Genomic DNA, 24,575 nt, shown 5'->3' with positions numbered 1-24,575 from the left:
ATGGAATTTCTCAATAGCATGTTCAAGGAAATACTGTCAGCTGATTTTCAAAGGTTGCACCATGCTTTCTTACAAAAATGGGCAGTATGAGTGCCATTGGATCCCAACATGCGCAATTACCTGATTTGCTCATACACACGCAGATTTGGCAGCTGCAGTGCAAACCCAATTTCGGCATCAGTCAGTCTTTGAAAATTTGGCCATAAAGGTATATAAATCTCTTCAGAAGTATAGAATCATCACAATTTAGGTTTTATCAAAAGTCTTTGTAGCAGGAACCAAATAGAATTTAAAATGTAGAGTATTTATGGCAGGATCTTGAAACAATCTATTCTTTTAGTTGCCTGATTTTAGTTGCTCCTCATCTATAGATTCTTTGATGGGATGTTCTACTCACTGCTAGGATGGCACCTTGTCCTGGTCACTCTGGGGAACAGCTCACCAGGTCGATGCCTCTTCCAGTAATTACACTCCACCACTCTCAGCCTGCAGCCCCTCTCTTGCTCCAGGAACCGCAGCATCCTTTTTGTGACTCGGCCCTCCAGCCATGTCACTAAGTGGGTTCCCCTTCGGGAGTTGGGGGGGAGGTGTCTTTCAAAGTCCCTTCTGTCCACACGGTGTCAGGCAGTCCTCACACTCACTGCCCTGACCCGGTCACTCCCACAGTGACTCAGACAGTCTTCCTGTTCACTGCCCCTAAACAATACCACTCTGCACTGGTTGGTAGGGGAACCCACACCCACCATCTATTCTGGGTACCAGTCTAGGGCCCTGTAGCAAATAGTTAAGGTCTACATCTCCACCACCTTACTGCTCTACACTTCTGGACCTGTTCCTACGGGGCTTCTTCCCCCCCAGGAGGGGGACTGCAGGCCTTGCTGCCTCTTCTGCTTCCAATTTCCTGTCTTTATAAGCCTCGCCTGTTCTCACGTAGGTGAACGTCCCCTTATTACGGCTTTCTTCCCAGGCTTAATTCTCCCAGATTGCAGCCTAACTGGCTGATTGGGCCCAGTTGGCTCAATTCTGTTCTTGCAGGGCCAGTGTGGGGAGTACACCCATCACAATTCTACATACACAATGTTCAGGCTTTTGTAGGAGTTATAAAGAAATTAAACTTTCCCTTTTGCAGAGACATATTATTGGCAATTCTCTGCAAAAATCAGAAATGGTCATTTCAGAAAAGACTTTGTAATTTAATAGTATCTGTTTCTTCAGAACATTAAAAGCATGAACTCTTTTTGCATTCCTCCAGCTGAAACAAACAGTTGAAGAACACAATCTCTGACTGTTTTCACTGTCTTTCTGCTTATGGGTTGTGAGGTGAACAGATCAAGGGAATTATTTAACTTATTTGAGTTGTTTCTGTACAAGTGTACATGCCCCAAAGCTGCAAACTATGATAATCTTTGGTCAAGTGGAATCCATTGCCAAACAACCTAGGAGGTATTTTCTGTAATTTGAGAAAAACGTGCAAAAACAGCACTGTCCACTAGCTTATAAATTCATTGACCAAGAGAGTTGTACCACTTACACAGATGTATGCAACATTGCTGGACACCTGCATCCGTCATTCCCAAAATGTTAATAAATGGAAAAGTAGTCCAAGAAATGCCAGTACTCTGTTTCCAATCTTTTCAGGGAAAACCCATGAGTAGCTTTTGAGGAAATCACTGAATTTCTTCGCAGGAATGGAAGAGAAAGGTTTGATGAAATAAGGGAACAATCAAATGGTGAGCTTCATTTTCAGAAGTCATCCAAATCAGTCCTCCCTGTTCTTCCTTCAATGGCCTGTCACAGAAAACATTTAATGGCCTCATGGCATTTCACTTTAGGACCACTGCCACATGCCTTTCTGGAGGACTCCTCAGTTACAACAGGTGCCGGCTCAGTTCTCAAGTTGTTATAGTGAACCCAGCACCAAGAAATGATCATGCAATTCAGTCAGTGAATTCAGTGGCTCACCCTGAGGTAGCTCAGAGTTCTATCTAAGCAGCAAGAGCTTTCCTAATCATTAGCATGTTTTCGATTTTTGTCTGCCTGGAAATGCTGAATAGGAATTTACGTAGGAATTTACTAATCAACAGTTTTCTAAATCTCATGCTGTATAATATGTGCAAAAGAGTTGGTGGTCTTTCCATACCCTTCAACCAAGATTCAACCGGTGCACTGAAATGAAATCTCAGAATAATAAGATTTCATTATTTTTATAAAATATACCATACAACAGTACATTTACTAGTATACATAAGTAAAACTAAACTGCCGTTGACAAAAAGTTTGAACAAAGTACATTTTGTACTGCATTATTGTTGCTTTTTCTTTGTTTATTGTTTATCATTCAACTACTGATTTACAAAAATCAGCAATTCACTGTGCATCTCCTAGTGAGTCACTCGTGCAATCTAGTCTGTCTGCACCTTCAACTGTACTTTGCTTTTTTTTTCTTCTTTCTTTTTGGGAAGGTGGTATATTGTCATTTCATTATATAAATGCGTCCAATTGGTCTGTTAATCATATCATGCTATGTTGGAAATTATAACTTCTGTTTTGGAAATTAATTTTTATTTTGAAATGGAACACCTGCACCGGGGCCAGTTTACACTGAAAAATTACCCAAAAGCAGGTTTAGGGCAATTCTCCAGTGGCATAGAGCCAACACAGTGGCTCCTATACTATTGCCTGTCCTGCACTTGAAATAGGAGGTTGTGACAGGGTGCTGAGCAGAAGGGCTGCAGAATCAGCCCCCTACCATGCCATTCCCATTTAAGTGAATAAAGTGGAGCTGGCTGGAAAGAACCTGCCCTAATTGGTGAATGAGAGCCATCTGCCAGCCCAATTAGCCCAGGGCTGTATAAGAGGCTGGGAAGAAGGAAGCAGAAGTGTGGGATAGAGGCTGGTCTGCTGAGCCTGCCTGGGTTCAGACACAAGGAATCGAGAAGGTGGTGGGAGCACAAACTTGTAAATAAAAGCACCAGTGGTTTCAGAAGCTGAGGGTCTGTAAGTGACTTTATTGGAGCCTAGCAGAGGTAGGACTTGGGAGGGCCAGCTCTGCTCTGCTACATGTGGGGGCTTCTCTGGGACCCTGTGCCAGAACAAGAGTTTGGCAGCCTGGAGATAGAGGAGACCCTGCAATGGCTGGTGAAAAAGGCCATGCAAAGCTTTCAGCAGGCTCACCAGCTGGAGAGAGAGGCCTTGCTTAGCTGGCAGGCCGAGCAGCAAAGGAGCAGTCCAGCGTACAGCAGCCGCTCCTCCAGAGAATGGTGAGTCCCATGGTGGGGGATGGTATTTGGGGGCTGGGCCTGGGACTCTGTAAAATGGGCCCCATGGATGATCCTGATGCCTTCCTGGGCACATCTGAGTGGGTAGCCATGGGAGCAGGTTGGTATAGGGCAACCTGGGCCCTGCAGCTCACTCCCTACCTGGTGGCTGAAGCCCAAGCAGCCTACATGCTCCTAAGCGAGGAGCAGGCCAGAAGCTATGATGCAGTGAAGGCGGCTGTCCTAGATCGGGTGGAGCTATCCACTGAAAAATACCACCAGTGGTTCCAGGCAGCAAAGTGGACAGGGAGTTTGAGACCCCTGGTGTTTGCCCAGAAATTAATGAACTGGGCCACCCGATGGCTGGGGCCTAATGCCCAGACAGAGGGGGAGATTATGGATGTGCTTGTCTTAGAGCAGTTTTTACATGGCCTAAGGGTTTGGGTGCGAAAGCACCAACCAAGTATGGTAGAGGCAGCGGTGAAACTGACAGAGGAGTACACGGAGGCAGACTTCCCTGTGCACTCCGAAAGAGAGGAGGACATTGGGGAATCCCTGACCGGGAAGGGTCCCAAGAAGAAACAGGAGACCAACCAGGGAGCTCCCATGGGGACCAAGACAATCATCTGCTGGCAGTGCAGGTGGCCCAGACATAAAAAAGGGGACTGCCTGGACATGGAATGTGGTTTCACCCAGTTCTGCAGGTGGACCAACATGAGAGGGCCAGGGAAAGGGAGGTGGCTGTCCATCATTCCCCTGATGGTTGGGAGGAGACCCCAGCGTGGTCTAGTGGACACAGCCTCAGCCTGCTCCCCCTTAAGGAGGGGACTAGTAGAGCCCGAGTGTGATTCCTGGAGTCAATCTGAGTGTGGAGTGCATCCAGGGGGATAAGAGGCAGTGCCCAATGGCCCAGCTGCCCCTGGAGGTCCAGGGCCGCTTCCACTGGATGTAGATAGGGATAGTAGGGGGCCTGCCATACCCTGTGGTGGTGGGAACCTACTGGGAACCCTCCCCAAGAGAAAAGGGAGGTTGGGGGAGGAAACCTAAAATGGAAAAGAGGGAACACCCTCAGAGAAAGGGGGAGAGGGTCCTTCAGGTCAATAACCCTAGACAACAGGGGCAAGCCTGGGAAGGAACAGAGGAACAAAGGCAGGAGGACATATGCACCCCAGGGCCCGTCATGGAGCTGAAAGGCCCAACTGAACTCCCTGCATGGGGACCCCCAGAAGACCAGGTTCAGGACCCACTTGACAGGTCTGAGGAATGTGAGGTCCAGGGGGGCACTGTGATTGACCCTGAACCTCTGGCGGGGGCAAAAGCAGAAAGGGAAGGGGGACACACCTGGGGGTGTAACTGGTGCGAGAACCTCTTGGTGGCGGCAGAGTTATGGGGCTGCCCAACCCCCACGCAATGTGGCTTCTGCAGATGGGGGATAGCAGAACCCCTCTAGGAGGACCCAGAGGATCATGGGAAAGATAGCGGAGGGCTCCCCTGGAGGACCCTATCCAGAACGGGGAGAAGAGGACACAGATGGGCGAACCTGGTGGTTGGAGATGGGGAAGGTGTGTGATAGGGTGCTGAGCAGGAGGGCTGCAGAATCAGCCCCCTGCCACGCCAGCCTCATTTAAGCAAATAAAGTGGAGCTGGCTGGACAGAACCTTCCCTAATAGGGGAATGAGAGCCAGCTGCCAGCCCAATTAGCCCAAGGCTACATCAGAGGCTGGGAAGAAGGCAGAAAGGGGGTGGGACGAAGGAGAGCCAGGGAGGGCAGGCAGGAAAGAAGGAAAGCCCTTCCCTCCTGGGTTTGGACACAAGGAACCCAAAGCTGTGCACGCTGCCTGGTGAGAAAGTGGTGGGAGCACAAACTTGTAAATAAACGCATCAGTGGTTTCAGAACCCGAGGATCTCTGAGTGACTTTATCTGAGCCTAGCATAGGCAGGAGCCAGGAGAACCAGGTACGCTCTGCTACAGAGGTATAGTCACAACTGTTGATCCACACCTGCTGTATTGGCCCCTTGGGGCTCATGGGGCTTGGGGAACAATCTGCAGTCTGTTTTAATACATTTTGGAGGATCAGTGTGGTGGACAGCTGGTCCACAATGGATGATGTGTAGGCAAATAAGGCTTTAAGCCACATTTATACACCCTCCATCTTGGACCAGCTGAGTTGTGCCCTGTGCTCCGTCTTCACCTGTGAAGATTTGGGCCAGCATGAGCATTTGGCAATGAAACATAGATTCAACCACACACGGTAGTCGCTGTTGCAAAGTGAATCACCATTGATAACCACACTGTTACTACAGTTATTTCCTGTTCAGAGTGTAGGGTAAAAGTGTTTTTATGCCTACAAGAGAGCAGTATGATTCAGCAAGTGCAGCATTGGACTGAGAGTCAGAAAACCTGGGTTCTAGTCCTTGTTCTGCTGCTGACTTGCTGCATGCCCTTGGGCAAGTCACTTAATGTCTGTGCCTCTGTCTACCCTTTGTCTTGTCTGTTTAGACTGTGAGCTCTTTGGAACAAAGACTGCCTCTCACTATGGGTGTGTCTACACTTGAAGCTGGAGATGTAGATCCCAGCTCAAGGAAACATACCTATGCTAGCTCTGATTGAGTTGGCACACACAAAATTGAGCTGCCTCTAGTACATACCTATCCGAGATTCTAGGGATGGACTCACGGGAGCTAGCTTCTCCCCCTGCTTGCACTGTCATTGCTACACTCACAAGTGCACTAGGTTGATCAGAGTTAGCAGTTATGTCTCTTCAAGATGGAATGTACACTTTCGGCTCAAAGTGTAAAGACACCCTTTGGGTTTGTGCAGTGCCTGGCACAATTATCTTAGTTGGGCCTTCTAGGTACTACTCTAATATAGATTACTGGCAAATGCTGACCTTTTTCATGCCAATCACGATACAGCATGCAGGCAGTTACAGGCTGAAGAAATCTTATGTATTAATTAGATAATGAATTTAGGGTTATCATAAAGCATTTTCCTCTTTCCATATAAAATCTAACTTTGTATTGTGTGTGGTTTTATCTCTCTGAATGTAGGATGAAATTTTGACAGTTATCAGACGAGTAGATGATAACTGGGCAGAAGGAATGCTGGGAGATAAAATTGGAATTTTCCCTATTCTCTATGTTGAGGTAAGATCACAATTGTTTGTACATGCTTTCTTTCGTTTTTGTTGTTTGTTTAAACACATAGCAGGTCAGAATAACCTTGGAGTTCCTGAAAAGAGGACAAACAGTTTTGGAATGGCTGAGAAGAGAAACTGTTTATGGTGTTTTGATATAAGCCACCCAATGAATTTACTCTTATCCTGGTCAATTTAATTTAACCCAGATGATAGGATGTACGTCTGAATTGTCACTAGCTTCCAGTCAAGAGGCTTTGGTTTAATCTCAGTGATACATATGGAAAATAGGAGAGGGTAATCACAATACAAAGTTTACTATGCAGCCTGATTTGCAATCAGCTTAGAAGAAGAAGGCGCTGATAACTGCGCTATACATCTCTCTGCATTCCATTTTCCATGACATTCCCTGTTTACATTCTCGGCCACCTTTTGCGGCCCTGTTTGTAATAAAGCAAGATAGAAACAACTGAAGTTAGGGTCAGCTGTGTTTGAAAGCATAGCCCTTCACGGGGGACACTACAGATGTTCCCTGCTCCAGTGGGAGCTCTGGTAGCATGACCCTTTGCTCCCCTCTCAGGGGATGCACTAGGCCTGATCCTTAGCTGATGTAATTCAGAACAGCTCTGTTGATTTCAATGGCACTACAGTGATTTCTGCTAGGTGAGGATCTGGTCCCAGTGCTCCTGTGGAAAACCAGCCAGTCCAGTCACCTTTGGGGTGGTTAGCAGAGCTATCCAGCAGTCATTGTGCCTACAGGAGCACAAAGATTACAGACAATGCTAACTTTTGCATGGGTATCACAAGTGGGGAGGGGCATATATTGGTTAGGGGTTGGCAACAGTCTGGCTCTTAATTTGAAAATATTTCATACAGGCATGTTGGCTTGGCATCATTATCCCTTAGTATTGCCTGTATACAACCTGCAACCATGTTTTGGTTAAATGTGTTCCATATTTCAGTTGTACTTGAGGATTCTAGCGCTGTCTCAAGCATTTTTCTTAAGTAGTTTTCATTTCAAAATACCAGTTTGCATCTGTTTTCTTCCTCCACAGCTGATCAAAGGTATCATGTGGTGCCGCAAGCTTCTGTGCATCACACACTTGAGTGACTTGCCTGTAGTAAGCTCTGCTGCAACATGCACGGTTTATAAGCATCAGTAGCTTCATACTAATATATGGGCCTGATTCTGATCTCAGACTTATACTGGTGTAACTCTATTGACTTCAGTGGAGTTATTCTTCTTTTACGTACTGGGTTCAAAATCAGACCCATTGTGTGTAGCATTAATGTGTTGTCCCCCAGAAATTAGTTGTCCTCCACATTTCTGAGTTAATGACTTGAGACATAACAAAGATAATTAGTGCTGTCTGATTATTAACGCCAACAATGATGAATTTTCAGCAAAGCATAAAAATCACATTCCGCACCTGATGAGAACAATAATATTAAAATGAGGATGTGTAGTAGCTGTTGAAAAATTGGCTGCTTGATGGAAGCTAATGCCTAATGATTCTCTCTGCTCAATGCGTAAGATCCAGTCAGTTTGTTATAATTGACTGGTACAATGGGCTTAGCCCAGCTCTCATCCTTCTCTTACCTCTCCCTCATCCCCTTTCTTGATTCCAATTATCTGTTACCCTAATCTTTGTTCTCTTGAGCTGCTCAAAGATGAGTGAGGGGCCAAGAGTGTGAGAAGCAGCCTAAAAAAGGAGATACTGCTCTGATGAAGTGAGCTGTAGCTCACGAAAGCTCATGCTCAAATAAATTCGTTAGTCTCTAAGGTGCCACAAGTACTCCTTTTCTTTTTGCGAATACAGACTAACACGGCTGTTCCTCTGAAACCTGCTCTTAAGTGGCAGCTAATGCCAGGCACCAACAGAGGAGCTCAGTGGACAGGCCCCGGAGGTGTTGCTGTGCACAAGCAGCACGGCCATGCTTGATCGTCTCTGAGCAGGGACGTGCAGCCAGATTTACAGACACAAGGGGAAACAGTTGTTTTTTATAAATCTGACTAGGCAGCTGGGAAGGCCTCTCTCAGTTAGAAACCTGGATGACATGGGCATGAGTGCTCTCAGTGTTGGTTTAGAACAGGGGTTCTCAAACTGGGGGTCAAGGCCCCTGAGCAGGTCATGAGGTTATTACATGGGGGGTCATGAGCTGTCAGCCTCCACCCCAAACCCCACTTTGCCTCTAGCATTTATAATGGTGTAAAATATATAAAAAAGCAGTTTTAATTTATAAGGGGGGGTCGCACTCAGAGGCTAGCTATGTGAAAAGGGTCACCAGTACAAAAGTTTGAGAACCACTGGTTTAGAAGGCCTCAGTGAAATGGTCCTCCAGTGACGACATAAGTAAATTAGCATGTTGTGCCATATCTGCAGCTACTGATTCCAGTGGAAGTAGCAGTTGGAGGTACTTTACTCATGAGGAGATCTTGTTTTGAGTATGAAAAGAGCTTGTGCCACCACCAGAGTTTCCCAAGTATGACTGATTCCAGATTCAAATATTATTTTGTTGATAAATGATCTAGTCCATTGCTTGACCACACTGGTTCATTATGAAATATACTCGAGAGACCAAATAACCCACATAGTCAGATTTATTGTTCTAAGCCAATAATAATATAGTACAGGAAAAGTTTTCAGTACAATACCAGTCTGTGGGAAGCAGTCTCATGCAGCAGGGTTACAGTCACATTACACAGAAGGTATGCTGCCAGAGTTACACATTTCATCTGGTATTATAATTATATGATGATTTCGAAAGTCATACATCCTTTACACATCACTCAAATCCAACCCCTCAGTTTGTCCCAGTTCCTAACTTGTTGTTCTGTTCCTTCCTTACCTTTGTTTTGGATACTAGCATTTCAGGTACTGGTCCATGAAGGTATTTCCCTAGCTTGTACTAAGACATAGAACGAATGTATCTTGATTTTGACAAGTTTCCTATCTGCTTATGCCAAAGCTTACTTCAGCTAATGCAAGGCATTATGGGATACTTAATATAAGAGAACAGGATTATATCAAAGATATAGGCCTGTCATAAATATAAAGGGAAGGGTAAACACCTTTTAAAATCCCTCCTGGCCAGAGGAAAAACCCTTTAACCTGTAAAGGGTTAAGAAGCTAGGATAACCTCGCTGGCACCTGACCAAAATGACCAATGAGGAGACAAGATACTTTCAAAGCTGGATGGGGGAAGAAACAAAGGCTCTCTCTATCTGGGTGATGCTTTTGCCAGAAACAGAAAGGGAATGGAGTCTTAGAACTCAGTAAGTAATCTAGCTATATATGCGTTAGATTCCGTTTATTTAAATGGCTGAGAAAATAAGCTGTGCTGAATGGAATGTATATTCCTGTTTTTGTGTCTTTTTGTAACTTAAGGTTTTGCCTAGAGGGATTCTCTGTTTTGAATCTAATTACCCTGTAAGGTATTTACCATCCTGATTTTACAGAGATGATTCTTTTACTTTCTTCTTTTAAGAACCTGATTGCTTTTTCATTGTTCTTAAGATCCAAGGGTTTGGGTCTGTGCTCACCTATGCAAATTGGTGAGGATTTTTATCAAGCCTTCCCCAGGAAAGGGGGTGTAGGGTTTGGGGAGGATGTTGGGGGGGGGGGGGGGGGGGAGGGGGGAGGGAGACGTTTCCAAGCGGGCTCTTTCCCAGTTATATATCTGTTAGATGCTTGGTGGTGGCAGCAATAAAGTCCAAGGGAAAAAGGAAAATAATTTGTACCTTGGGGAAGTTTTAACCTAAGCTGGTAAAAATAAGCTTAGGAGGTTTTCATGCAGGTCCCCACATCTGTACCCTAGAGTTCAGAGTGGGGAAGGAACCTTGACAAGGCCTATCTAGCTTATATAACTGTATACACCTTGTAAAACAAAAGCTTTAAAGGCAACTTCTATTCAAGTGTGGGAAATCAGTATTTCAAGATTTCCATAATGGATAAGGTCATTCAAAGCTTGTTTTGCCTTGCACATGTCATTGCTAATTTGAGTAATGTGGGGGGGGGGGTAATCTAGTGATGCTTTTCAATTTAAAGTAAGTGGATTCATATGCACATTAAAAACTGGTAGATAAGTTTCAACCTCATCCTGATATTGGGGCTACCTTAGGATAAATGACTTATTCTGAAAACTGGGATAGACATTATAGTGTCCCACTGTGCTGCTTACCTGAGGAAAACGGAAGTTTGGAGTAGTGACGATACAAGTGAGGCCTCTGTGTATAAATTTTATGTAATTAATTACCATACAGTATTGTCCATCTGTATTAAAGGTTACCCTTACTGCTGGTTGTCGCCATCTGGTAGGCTTCACTAGACAGGAGCAGCTAGTTCTCTGTTCCATTGTATTGGCCTGAACCATTGTGGCCACACATTGGATTGCAATGTCAAAAACATCGCTGGCACAACAAACCGTGGTTGATGCTCTTCAGGTTTGCATTGCTGCATGATACACCAGTAGTTGACATAGATCCAGTTTCACGTAGGTGCTGACTTCCAGATAACCTGCTGAATGGACAGTAACCAATTTGTCAAATACTGTTTGAGGAAATACTGGTAGTGATACCATAAAAGAAATGTATATGGATCTAGACATGAAGCAAGATTGTTTTGAATGAGGCGCCTCCAAGGATGCGGTGACACTAATCCCAAAGTATGAATGATACCAAAAAGGAATTTGTTTGAGTCAACATAGTGCCAGTTAGCCATAGTTTGTTATATACTGAGGGCAATATCAGTTAGCTAACCATTCATCTTTAATAAATTCAGGCAATTTTCCTTTTTCAGTGTTCCCAAATAAGTTAGTTATAGTAAACACAACTCCCATAATCAGTACAAATTTCTTCCTTAACTTTTTATTATTTGTTGTGATTAATTTATAAATTTTTGCTTGAGTTTGAGTAAACAATTTTGCAATGTCATGCATATTGTAAGCAATGTACCGTTTCTCAAGAGCTAGGCCCTCAATGCCATAAATTATGGGTTTTGAAATTGTTTCCGCTGCCTGATGCTCAAAATAGTTATTGAGGTTTTTTATTTTCATTCTCATATTACCATTGTTCCAAATAGATATTCCAGATTCAAATAATCCTGAAATTTAACCAATAATCCTATTTGAAGTCTCCTAGTTCAAAAATTACCAGACTGCAAAATAGTCTTTTGCCCAGCCATTGAGTCTTGCTACCTGCGTATTAGCTCATAGAATATCAGGGTTGTAAGGGACCTCAGGAGATCATCTAGTCCAACCCCCCTGCTCAAAGCAGGACCAATCCCCAATTAAATCATCCCAGCCAGGGCTTTGTCAAGCCTGACCTTGAAGACCTCTAAGGAAGGAGATTCCAGCACCTCCCTAGGTAACCCATTCCAATGCTTCACCACCCTCCTAGTGAAAAAGTTTTTCCTAACATCCAACCTAAACCTCCCCACTGCAACTTGAGACCATTACTCCTTGTTCTGTCATCTGGTACCACTGAGAACAGTCTCTAGATCCATCCTCTTTTGGAACCCCCCTTCAGGTCGTTGAACGGGGGATTACAAAGAGGAGCTCCTTCTCCTTGAAGCATTGTGGCTTCGCAATACTGTCTTTGTTTGTTATATTGGCACAAGGGTGTTAGAGCTGTGCTGGCATGTGTAAGATTGAGGAGACGGAAGAACACAGCATGTCCTGATAGATTTAAACGTGTAGTAATGAAAAATTGAGACAGGAGGGACACCCAGTAATTGGAAGGGCAGATCCCACCAGCATACTCAAGAAGTAAACACTCAAAGTAAGAGTTGTTAAGCAAAAATTCTGACTGCAGCAACAATGCTAGATTTTGAACACCAAAGATGCAGTGTCTCTGATAAAAGAAGCTCATGAATCAGTGACTGAGCTGTATAATTATGTTCCTTATTGCAATAACTGTAACATAGCTATACCGTATTGCAAATTGCAATTGATAACATGTGAGCCCATTATTGCAGTGTGTTTTATTGCATGAGGGGCACTAAATGCTGGGATTAAACAATATAAGGAATCTTTAAAAATTAATTCCTTAAGGTATCGAAGCAAAGCAGAGTCTAGAGTAACTGGTATCTTGTCCAATTATTTGTAGTCAAAAGGATAATAGAAAGGGGGGCTAACATTTGGAGAGTTGAGGGTAGTCAGGGCTCCACAATATAGGTCCAGAGTACGCTGTGAACACACAACCCAGAGAAAAAATATTTTGTGAGTAAATGTCTGAAAAGTTTGGATCAGAAGAATAAATTGAAGAAAATGTACCCAAATAATCAGACAGCACGTTGATTAAATATAACATTTGTTTGAGAAAACAACAATTTTTCCTTATGAAATTACCTTTGCAGAGACCCACTTTCAATTGTCTTATGATGTGCTTCTTGATCTTTAACCTTTGTAAAGCAGTTTAACCTATTCAGACCTGCACGTACACATTAGCCAATGTTCCAACCATGGTCATAAAACACTGCTCTGCAACCATCCCATGGTTCCTGTCTTTGTGCCAGCCTTTGTCTTAGACTGCACACCAAGTTACTTTACCGAAATCCCTGTAGTTAGTTTATTTGTAGAATATATTTTTGTTTTTATTAAAAATAAATAAAAAGCTGTGTTCAGTTACTTTTAGTACTTAGCATCCAGTCATGGCAGATCCAAAGAACCACTTAGCTCTTCACACAAGAACAAAATCTTTTCTCATAGACTAGCATGTGAATGCTTTAAATCAGGGGTTCGGAAACATTTTCCTGAGATGGACCACATCCTAATAATGAGACTTCCTTGTGGACCATCTTGTCTTCCATTTGACACCTTTCAGTCCAACATTTCTATGTTTCTGTGATTCAACTGAGTAGACCACCACCAGTCCCATTTCCAAACTGTTCAGTATCTCTGTACAAAATGACAGCCATAGCAATTACATGCATAAGAATGTAATATTCAGAAAATGTGTGTGTATTTTTAGGTGTGATAAGTATTTTGGCCTTTTCCACAAAAAATGAATTCCATTACATTTCTGTACTGCATTTAATCTCTCCTTCCCATCTGTTTTGTTCCCCTCTCCACCTGTATCACAGGGATGACAAGTTAGGGCCCTAAACATCAATTTGTCCTTGATTTTTTGACCCTTCAGATATATGGTCTGCGTGGCAGCAGTTTCTGCTCCATCAAAGAGGAGAGTAAGAGAATTGAGACACAACAACAGTAGATAAGAAGCCACAATCTCTTGGCTTCTTAAAAAGCAACGATGCATCTCAAATCTTGGGAGACAGGCCAGTCCTTGCCTACAGACAGCCCCGCAACCTGGAGCAAATACTCACCAACAACCACATACCACACAACAGAACCACTAACCCAGGAACTTATCCTTGCAACAAAGCCCGTTGCCAATTGTGCCCACATATCTATTCAGGGGACACCATCACAGGGCCTAATAACATCAGCCACACTATCAGAGGCTCGTTCACCTGCACATCCACCAATGTGATATATGCCATCATGTGCCAGCAATGCCCTTCTGCCATGTACATTGGTCAAACTGGACAGTCTCTACGTAAAAGAATAAATGGACACAAATCAGATGTCAAGAATTATAACATTCATAAACCAGTCGGAGAACACTTCAATCTCTCTGGTCACGCAATCACAGACATGAAGGTCGCTATCTTAAAACAAAAAAACTTCAAATCCAGACTCCAGCGAGAAACTGCTGAATTGGAATTCATTTGCAAATTGGATACTATTAATTTAGGCTTAAATAGAGACTGGGAGTGGCTAAGTCATTATGCAAGGTAGCCTGTTTCCTCTTGTTTTTTCCTACCCCCCCCCCCCCAGATGTTCTGGTTTAACTTGGATTTAAACTTGGAGAGTGGTCAGTTTGGATGAGCTATTACCAGCAGGAGAGTGAGTTTGTGTGTGTATGGGGGTGGGGGGGATGTGAGAAAACCTGGATTTGTGCTGGAAATGGCCCACCTTAATTATCATGCACATTGTAGGGAGAATGGTCACTTTGGATGAGCTATTACCAGCAGGATAGTGAGTTTGTGTGTGTGGTTTTTGGGAGGGGGGTGAGGGGGTGAGAGAACCTGGATTTGTGCAGGAAATGGCCCAACTTGATTATCATGCACATTGTGTAAAGAGTTGTCACTTTGGATGGGCTATCACCAGCAGGAGAGTGAATTTGTGGGGGGGGGGGGTGGAGGGTGAGAAAACCTGGATTTGTGCTGGAAATGGCCCAACCTGATGATCACTTTAGATAAGCTATTACTAGCAGGACAGTGGGGTGGGAGGAGGTATTGTTTCATATTCTCTGTGTATATATAAAGTCTGCTGCAGTTTCCACGGTATGCATCCGATGAAGTGAGCTGTAGCTCACGAAAGCTCATGCTCAAATAAATTGGTTAGTCTCTAAGGTGCCACAAGTACTCCTTTTCTTTTTGCGAATACAGACTAACACGGCTGTTACTCTGAAACTCCATCCTTTGAGTTTCTATCTAAGGTAGTGGAACCTGAATTTCACCTTAGCTAACCATCTCTCTTTTATTCTTTTCCCCAAAGCCTTGTAACATGCTAGATGTAAAAAGAGCTTTAATTAATGACTTCAAGATGCCCTAAGAACAAACCTTTCTGGAAAGCACCCTTTTTGCTTATGGCCTTTGAAGGAAAGTCCAAGGAAAGCAATCTCTCTGCAGAGAGCATCCAAATGGATAAAATGCTTCAGCCAAGCCTTGCTAATGTTGTTTAATGTTAATAAAAAGTAAAGTTTTTGAAAGGTAGAAAATGTGCCCATTCAGAAAAACTGCCTTTATTAAAATCCATAAAACCAATTCAGCCCTGGTGTAAGTAAGTGCAACTTCATTGACTTACGGGAGTTACATCCTTTTATACCTGAAGTGAATTTTGCCTTTTCCTTCTCATTTCTTGTGTAAGATTTTTACTTTACTTTTGTCCAGCTACATTGCTCATTTTTCTTTTAGGTCGAATAGATTTTCTTTGTTCTCATTCTATGGAATATTCTATCAGCATACTTCTGAAAATCAGGTTACCATGCAGGTGCATTGTGACGGAATAGTTAATGTGAACGAAAGGCACAGCAAAACATACTGAAGGTGCATTGCTGACTACAAGAGGGGTTTTGGTGGGAATCAGTACTCCTGCTTGTCTCCTCAGAGTATGAAACAATGCAAGGATAAAAACCCTTTGATTTAAGGCAACAGGTTCTTTTAATAATGGTTTTTGTCCATTTTCTATCTTTGTTTTATATAAATGTACATGCTGGGTGCCAAGTTTTTGTTTTATTTTTAAAATGTTGCTAAAAAAAACTCACTGTACCACTACAGCTGAGACCAGTACAACTGAAACGTTATTCCCTCACCTCTAGGAATGATGCATAACAACCTCGGTTCTTAATGCAGATCGTCATTCTTAACTATGTACTTGTAACTGATCTCTTCTCTTTATTTTATTTACTGTGCAAATCAAAATAAAAAGACACATATTACAGACTCTTGGCACCCTAGAAGTCTATGATAAACACAGTCCATAACAGAGCAGCCAAACCCACTGTAACATTAGGAATTGGGTAATATCCCTTTAAGTAGTTTTTGAGCCCTCTAGTGGCTTTCACTGTCTTTTGAGTCAGAATCCTTCCAGAGCCTCAACATGTGTATGTGTGGGGCTTGTGTGTTATATGTACTTAGTAAATACAGTAATATGAGCCCCACTGTGCCTGTCGTTCCTTCATATTATATAACTGTTATGTAAAGAGCAAATGAGATCACATTCACTCAGCACAATGGCCATTCCACAAAAGAATCCCCCCCACCTTAATGTCAGAAACTTAATGTGTTAGTACAGTCTGTGGTATTGTAAGTTTCCACCAATGCCTACAAGCAAAATAAAAAGTTTACATCTGAAACTAATGTGACTCTAAGGGAAAACAAACTGCCATAGTTAATCTCCTTTCCAATTGCTGTATATTGCAATTCCTTATTATATTAGCTGTCACTAATAAAGCATTAGCACTGCTTAGATCACATGCTAATGTACAGGAAGTCTAGGCAGACTTGGGTACAGTACATCCATTTTGTCTACTAAATTCCTTCCTCGAGTCATGGCTAGTGAATTTATAGTTTTACAGGGAATGTGGCGATAGACCAGTGAAAATTTCTTCATCTGGAATCAGTATTCAGAGAAATCACCCGGCTTCTGATCTCTGGATTCCAGTGAGAGGGGCAGCATCAGCTCAGAGGCCTGCCATGGTGGCTGAGGGAATTTCTTAAGAGAAAATTGAGGTTCATATCCTCCTACAATATTTGGAGTGAAAAAAATACCTGAGGCCAAACATCTAACCCTTTGGTTTTGTACTTACTGAAGGGACTCCTAAAAGTATTTTATTTACTGTTAGCTTTTGCCATTAAAATAGGTTTTGAAACACTACAGTCTTTTCAGCAACTTCACAGGTTTTGGGGTGATAGGCTTTGGGATCCTAAGATATATTTCTATGTGCCATTTTCCATTCAGCAATGTACCCAACTCCATGGGGGTTTGAAGTAGATCTAGAGCATGTAATCATTATTCTGGTCTCTATCTAGAGGAGTTACATTGTAGGGGGCCTTTGTCTTAGCTATTGATCACCTCTGACAGCCAGGTTCTGAAGATTGTTCCAGCAGTTCAAGAGTGTGCATTTATTTTTAAATATCTCACAATTGTCCATTTTGAACCAGTGCCTGAAGAAATCTGCATCAAGAGCAACAAATACTTAATTTGCATAGTACTCAATTAAAAATAAAAACCTACAAGATTTTTATTTTTTACATAGACATTTTGCTATTTTTCTTTTATTACTGTTGTTGCTGTAAATTGTGTATCTTAATTAGTTTCACTTATTGAACTTGCCTTTTTGTGCCCAGGTATTTCTCTAGCTCTATAAACTCCAAGAGTGGAAATCAATATAGCAAAATTTAGCAAAGTGAATTACTTACCTATAAAACGGTGGTCCTCAGAAGCTAGCATGCTGCATAGATTCACATCCTGCCACCCACCAAGAGTTACGATAGGTTGGCTAGGCTTATGCCTTTTATCAAACAAGGAGCAAAGGCTGAATGCTCTGGTGAAGCGCAGGAACTGCTTCCCCCCAGTTGCTTCAGATAATAGAAGTTTCTAGAACTTTAGAGCACTCTCTGTGCAATGCACAAGAGGCAAGAAGGCCCAAGAGTACAGACCTGTGCTGAAAGCTATTTTCAAACAAAAAACGATTTTGGTGAAGTTGTTGTTTTGTTTTTTCAGGCTAAAAAACTAATTAATTACACCATAAATGTTGCTTTAAACAAGCCTCAACTCAAAGTATATTTTTAGGTATTGGTGTTGAAGTTAGCAAGACAAGAGAAGGACTAGATCTAACAAATTAACAAAAAGAAAAGGTTGGTACCTATTCGGGAATTTCACTTTCCTCCAGTTTGCCTGTCAGTGAGCAAGGGATTCTTGAAAATTCACCCATTTTATTTTTAGTCTGTCTAATAAAAGGATTCTCATCCAAATTCATGGTTTTTATTTGCTTTTTAAATCCCTTGACAACTGGATTAACCCAATGTCAGTTGTATATCCTGTGCCACCATTTGCTCTTGTGAAAATATCTAGAAGGCGCTGTCAAAGCCTCATGTTCTGTGCAACAGATTAGACTTAAATGATGAGGCAGGGAACCCAGAATTAAGTGGTAAGCCACCTCCTCCCTTACTGTCGTCCCTCAATTTATTATTTATTTTAATATATTAATTTGTGTTGCAAGGATGATAAGCACTGTATAAACAAGATTAATGACATAAGCCTCAATGTAAGCAAAGTTGCAGAGGTTTCCTGTTATAAATCTGACTTTGTCCCATGTTGACAGAACTGAACTGCTTCAACAGGAAATGTCATGAGAATGATTTTCATTTATAATAGAATAGTTCTGGAGGTTTGGGACAAATCTGGAAAGGCATGTGTGTGACATCACAGGTCAGACATTGTGGTGGATTTTGCTCTGGCTTGGGAAAGAGCATGCTGGGCAGCCTAAACTCCTGGGTTATTTTATCCTTTTCACAAGGAGAGCTGTCCCTGCAAGGCAAGGAGTAGCTCCCACAGTGTAAACCTTGCCTGCCAGCAGAGGGGAAAGTGAGTGAGATTTGAGCCAAGGCAGCCTGTTTCCAGCTGGGGCACATTCTGTGCTACCCCTTCTCCAGTCTCTGACACCACAGCAGCAGAATACATATTTGGGGGCGGGATGCCTTGTCTCCCTCCCTGAGGCCTAACTCAGTAGGTGGGCCTGCGTGTCTGCTCTCTGAGGGGAGGAGCAGCGGCACTGCTGTCTGTTCTGTTCATTCTCCCAGTCAGTCTGGGATTTTGGGGCAGTTACTTGTCCTCAACCTACCCCTCGTCTGTTTGTCAGTGTTATCTATCATGCGAGGGAAACACGGTGGTCGACTAATGTGGGATATGTGTGTGGCATGTGTGTAGTCCTTTCCCCAAAGGTCTGGATTAGTGGGGGGTCTTGGGCAGGGAAAGGTGCAGGATGGTTCTAGGAGCCCATGGTGCTGTGTTCTCCTGCTCCACACCTGCTGAGGAGCTTCTCTTACATAGCTGAGCTACATGCTCCAGCTGCCCCTGGAGTGCTGTCTCTTTCTGTGTCATCTAGGCATAGGAGCCGACTCCGGGGGTGCTCCAGGGCTCAAGCACCCATGGAAAAAAAATAGTGGATGCTCAGCACCCATTAGCCACAGCTGTTCGGCCGTGCTACCAATCAGTTGTTTGGTGACTGGGGGAGGCGCTTGGGGGAAGGTGGAGAGCAGCGAGTGGTGGGCAGGAGCCTTGGGGGAGGGGTTGGAGCAGAGATGGGAAGAAGCGGAGTGAGGGTGGGGCCTTGAGGGAAGGGGAAAAGCCTAGGGGCAAAGCTGGGGTGCAGCACTCCCGGGGAAAAATAAAAGTCAGTGCCTATGCATCTAGGGATCCCGCATGGCAATAGCCAGGCTCCTGGAGGAAGGAGGGATTTAAAAAAAGAATTGTAGAAGCAAAGGTTAGGGCAAAAGGTAGTACTGCTGCACTCTAGGGATAGGACTCGCTTTCTATGTCTAGCATGGTGTCTGGTACTAGGGTTGCCAGGTGTCCGGTTTTTTACCAGAACGCCCGGTCAAAAAGGGACCCTGGCGGCTCCAGTCAGCACTGCTGACCGGGCCGTTAAAAGTTCGGTAAGCAGCGCAGCGGGGCTACGGGAGGCTCCCTCCCTGCGGTGGCTCTGCGCAGCTCCCAGAAGCAGTGGCATGTCCCCACTCCAGCTCCTAGGTGTAGGGGCAGTCAGGGGGCTCAGCACACTGCCCCTGCCCCAAGCGCCGACTCTTCAGCTCCCAATTGGCCAGGAACCGCAGCCAAAGGGAGCTGCAGGGTGACACCTGTGGACGGGACAGCGCACTGAGCCACCTGGCCACATCTCCACACAGGAGCCGGAGGGGGGACATGCTGCTGCTTCTGGGAGTTGCTTGAGGTAAGCACCACCCAGGGCCTGCATGCCTCACCCTCTCCCACCCTCTGAACCCCTCCATCCCAGCCCAGAGCACCTTCCTGCACCCGAAATCCCTCATCCCCAGCCCCACCCAGAGTCTGCACCCCCAGGCGGAGCCCTCACACTCCAGCCACCTACCCCAGCCTAGAGCCCCCTCCCACACCCTGAACCCCTCTGCTCCATCCCCCAGCCCAGAGCCCCGGTCCTGCACCCTAACCCCTCATACCTGCCCCCCCCCAGAGACTGCACCCCTTCCTACATCCCAACCACCACCTCAGCCCAGTGAAAATGAGCAAGTGAGTGAGGGTGGGGTGAGCGAGTGACAGAGGGAGGGGGGATGGAGTGAGAGGGGGTGGGGCCTCTGAGAAGGGGTGTGGCAGGGGCGGGTCCTCAGAGGATGGGTGCGGCAAGGGTGTTCGGTTTTGTGTGAGTAGAAAGTTGTCAGCCCTATCTGATCCATATGCCCCTTGCCTGTTGTTTCTGTGCACTGAGATGGAATGGTTAGGCGTGTGACTATTGCCCTTTTGTTGCTGGCCCATACAGAGGTAGAAGTTCTGCTTTCGCTCAGGTAGTAGAGATAACACCTTTCGGCTTCACAGATCCTCCGGTCTGTCTCTACCCGGCCACACAGCTAAAATTCTCATCCAGGCTCTCATCATCTCACATCTTGATTACAGTAACATCATTTTCTCTGGCCTTGACAAATGCAGTCCTGCCCGAGTCGTATCCATTCAGAATGCTGCTGCAACAGTAGTTTTCCTAGCCCATTGCTTTGACCCCTCTCTTTGAATCCTTCCACAGGCTCGTCCCTTTCTATCATATCAAACATAAACTGCTTTCTTCATTTTCCAGGCCCTTGCTGACCTATCCCCACCCTACCTATTATCTCTTATTCACTATCAAGGTGTTGACTCCCATCTCCAGCTGGCCCGTAGTGCCAGTCTCCGTCACGCACTTGTTAAATTTTCAAACAGGCTCCTTTCGTGCTTTCTCCCACGCGGCCCCTCATGTTAGTGATGAGCTCCCAATAAACATGTGCAAAGACATTTCATTATCCTCCTTTAAATCCCTTTTTAACAGCCTGCTCTTCTGTGATGCCCGGAATAAACTTAACATTTAGACTGTAGATGGGCAGAGACTACTGCCTATAATGCTGATGTGTATTTTCTCGTTGTTTCCTTGCAGTCCTGCATTGGCCTGTCTGTATCCATCCATTGTCTCTTCTTGTATAGTTAGATGGTGAACTCCTGGGGGCAAGGGCAGCCTTTTTGTTCTCTTTGTACAGCACCTACTACAATGGGGTCTGGGTCCAGGACTGGGGTTCCAAGGAGCTTTGATAATACAATTAATGTCCTAGTAAGAGCCTCTGCATGAGTGCAGTTCGTGCCATCATAGTGGCACACATTGTAAAAGAAAATTCTGAAATCCCATTGCTTAGGATGCACTCTCTCTCTGCTTGCTAAAATGTAGGTGCAGTGCATGGGGGCCTCTATCAGAGGAGAATGTTTTAGAGAAAAATTTGCATCACTGAGATGGTGTGATACAGCAACAGGCAAAATCATTGTCATGCACTTCCAGAACATTTTCATTACATGTGGAATTTTTATTCATTAATTCATTTAGCCACCTCACAAGTCAAGAGCATGGCCTAGAAACTCCAAATCCACTTTATTCTGTTGTCTCTCCTGAGAGCCAGTCACTGTATTTATAGTGTTTGAAGGGCTAACATTTGGAGCTAATGAATTACTACACTCTGAGAAGACTGTTGGTGTGTCTATACTTAGAGCTGGTGACATAAAGCTCAAGTTGCTTTAGAGTAGATAAGCTACACAGGGGTTACTTCAGAGCTGACCTGCGCCACATGGTCTTATGCAGAAACTGCAGCATCTGCACCAGCAGCCACCCAGGTGCTCAGGTCCTTCCCGGCAGAGCCCCTACAGGAGGAAAGGCAGAGGGTTTAAGTGTCACCACTTGACCCAGTCTTCCTTGGCCCCTCAGTCAGGCCCTGCTCGCCAACAGGGTGGTCAATGGCAATCATTTTGAGGGTGCCACCGAGGGCAACACACCGGACCTGTTCAGATTCAGCTCCCCCTCTCTTCCTGGACCATTTATCCTTGTTCCTTTCTGCATGGGCCTGAATTACCTTGGACCGCTGGGTGCTCAGCACCATAACATTTGGCTGTACCCTGCAGTTTTCCTCCTCCCCTCCCTTCCACTCCCCTTCCCCGTCCCTCTTCAGGAACCCTTCTCACAAGCAGTTTCTCGCACAGGAGGTGGAAACCCTCCTTTGGGTAGGAGCCATCAAGGAAGTTCCTCAAGACGAGAGGGGAAAGGGATTCTATTCCCAATACTTCCTAATGCCGAAGGCCAACGGGGGCCTCAGGCCTATCCTAGACCTTCATCACCTCAACAAGTATCTGAAGAAGTTGGGGTTCCTCATGGTCTCCCTGGCCTCCATTATTCCCGCTCTGGATGTGGGAGACTGGTTTGCCACCCTGGACTAAAAGGACACTTACTTCCATAGCTCCATTTTCTATGGACACAGGAGGTTCTTACACTTCATAGTGGGTCAACGCCATTACCAGTTCACAATACTACCCTTCAATCATAGAATCACAGAATATCAGGGTTGGAAGGGACCTCAGGAGGTCATCTAGTTCAACTCCCTGCTCAAAGCAGGACCAATCCTGAACTAAATCAGCCTTTCTGCTGCACCTTGAGTGTTCACGAAATGTATGGCGGTAGTGGCATCTTACCTCTGGCACCGGGGCATTCAGATATACCTGTACCTCGACAACTAGCTAGTCACAAGCCGGTCACAAGCCCAGGTTCAGTGCAGCGGCAAACTGTGGACCGCCTCTCAGGCCCTGGGTCTGCTTATAAACAAGCAGAAGTCAACCCTGGACCCAGTTCAGTGGATAGAGTTTATAGGGGCAGTGCTCGACCCCACCCAGGCCAGAGCCTTCCTACCAGAGTCATGGTTCCAGGCCATGTCGGAGCTTATTACCCACATAAGAGCACACTCTCTCACAACCACCCAGGTCTGCCTCAGGCTGTTGGGCCACATGGCAGCATGTACTTATGTGGTCTGGCACGTGTGGCCATGTCTCAGATCCCTGTAGCATCAGTTGTGGCTAGCATCAGTCTATGCTCCCAGCTGGCACGGCCTGGACCTAGTCATCACAGTTCTGCCACATGTTCTGCCATCCCTGGAGTGGTGGACAGACCCTCAGTCAGTGTTGGAAGGGATTCCCTTTGTCACCCCATCTCCACTGGTGACGCTGGTCTCTGATGCGTTGTACCTGGGCTGGGGAACCCACCTCGATGACATCAGCATGTAAGGGATCTGATCGGAGTAGGAGCTCCCCCTCTATATAAATGTCAGGGAGCTCAGGGCAATACGCTTAGCCTGCCTAGTGTTCCTTCCTTACCTGAAGGACAGAGTTGTCAAAATCCCGATGGACAATACCGCCGCAATTTTCTACATCAACAAGCAAGGCAGAGCCCTCTCATTGGCCCTTTTTCCAGAAGCTCTCTGGCTATGGGACTTCTGTGTATGGCATGCCATTCATCTTGTGGCTTCACATCTCCCGGGTGCCAGGAACATGTCAGCAGGTTCTTCTCATCTCGGCACCAGTGGTTACTCCACCCAGAGGTGGCCAGCGCGATCTCCCACTGGGGGGGACTCCCCAGGTGGACCTGTTTGCATCCAGACAGAACAGGAAGTGCCACAGGTTCTGCTCAATCCACAGGCTTGACAGAGGTTCCCTGTCCAACACCTTCTTATTCCCATGGCTGGGGATGCTACTGTATGCCTTCCCGCCAATACCACTGATTCACAGAGTATTCCTGAAGATCAAGAGGGACAGGGTGAAGGTTATCCTGATAACTCCAGCGCGACTGCACCAACGCTGGTTTGGCACACTGTTTCAGCTCTCGGTAGCAGCGTCGCTAGATCTCCCACGCTGGCCAGACTCACTGTCTCAGAAACACGAACGTCTGCTGCACCCAAACCCGACAGTGTGGCTGCCGCATGTTTGAATGCGGAGGAGCAAGCCTGCTCAACACAAGTCCAGCAGGTCCTGATGGGTAGCAGAAAGCCCTCCACCAGGGCGACCTACCTGGCCAAATGGAAACGCTTTTCATGCCGGATCATGGACCAAAATCTGTCTCCTGACCAGACCTCGCTGCAATCCATCCTAGACTACCTGCTGCATCTCAAACACCAAGGTCTATCACTCTCATCTATCAAAGTTCACTTGCCAGTCCATTCAGCTTTCCATCCTCTGGTTCAGGGCAGATCTGTCTTTTCCCATGATATGAAAAAGATTTTTGAAAGACCTGGAGCAACTTTATCCTCAAGTTCATGACCCTATCCTGCCTTGGCACCTGAACCTGGTGCTGTCAAGGCTCATGGGGCCCCCCTTTGAGCCGTTAGCTTCGTGTTCGCTGCTGCTCCTATTGTGGAAGGTCACCTTCCTGGTTGCAATTACTTCGGCTAGAAGAGTCTCTGAAATTAGAGCACTTATATCAGAATCACCCTACGCAGTGTTCTACAAGAATAAGCTCCAACTGTGACCTCACCCTGCCTTCTTGCCAAAGGTGGTGTCACATATTTCTTCCATTGTTCTTTCCCAAGCCTCA

At 45.2% G+C, this 24,575-nt stretch overlaps 1 protein-coding gene across 1 annotated transcript in view; it reads left to right on the top strand.

Moving 5' to 3' along the window:
* Nucleotides 1-24,575, top strand: part of SH3RF3 (SH3 domain containing ring finger 3) — a 395,417-nt gene that overhangs the window by 269,749 nt on the left and 101,093 nt on the right. The window contains exon 3 of the mRNA XM_048856416.2: nt 6,309-6,404. Coding sequence (XP_048712373.1) covers nt 6,309-6,404 — 96 coding nt within the window. The remainder of the gene's footprint in view (nt 1-6,308; nt 6,405-24,575) is intronic.

The sequence above is a fragment of the Caretta caretta genome, chromosome 1 (genome assembly GCF_965140235.1).
Source record: "Caretta caretta isolate rCarCar2 chromosome 1, rCarCar1.hap1, whole genome shotgun sequence".
Lineage (NCBI taxonomy): Eukaryota > Metazoa > Chordata > Testudines > Cheloniidae > Caretta > Caretta caretta.
The sequence above is the reverse complement of the archived record's forward strand: the minus strand, read 5'-3'. Positions and strand labels throughout refer to the sequence as shown.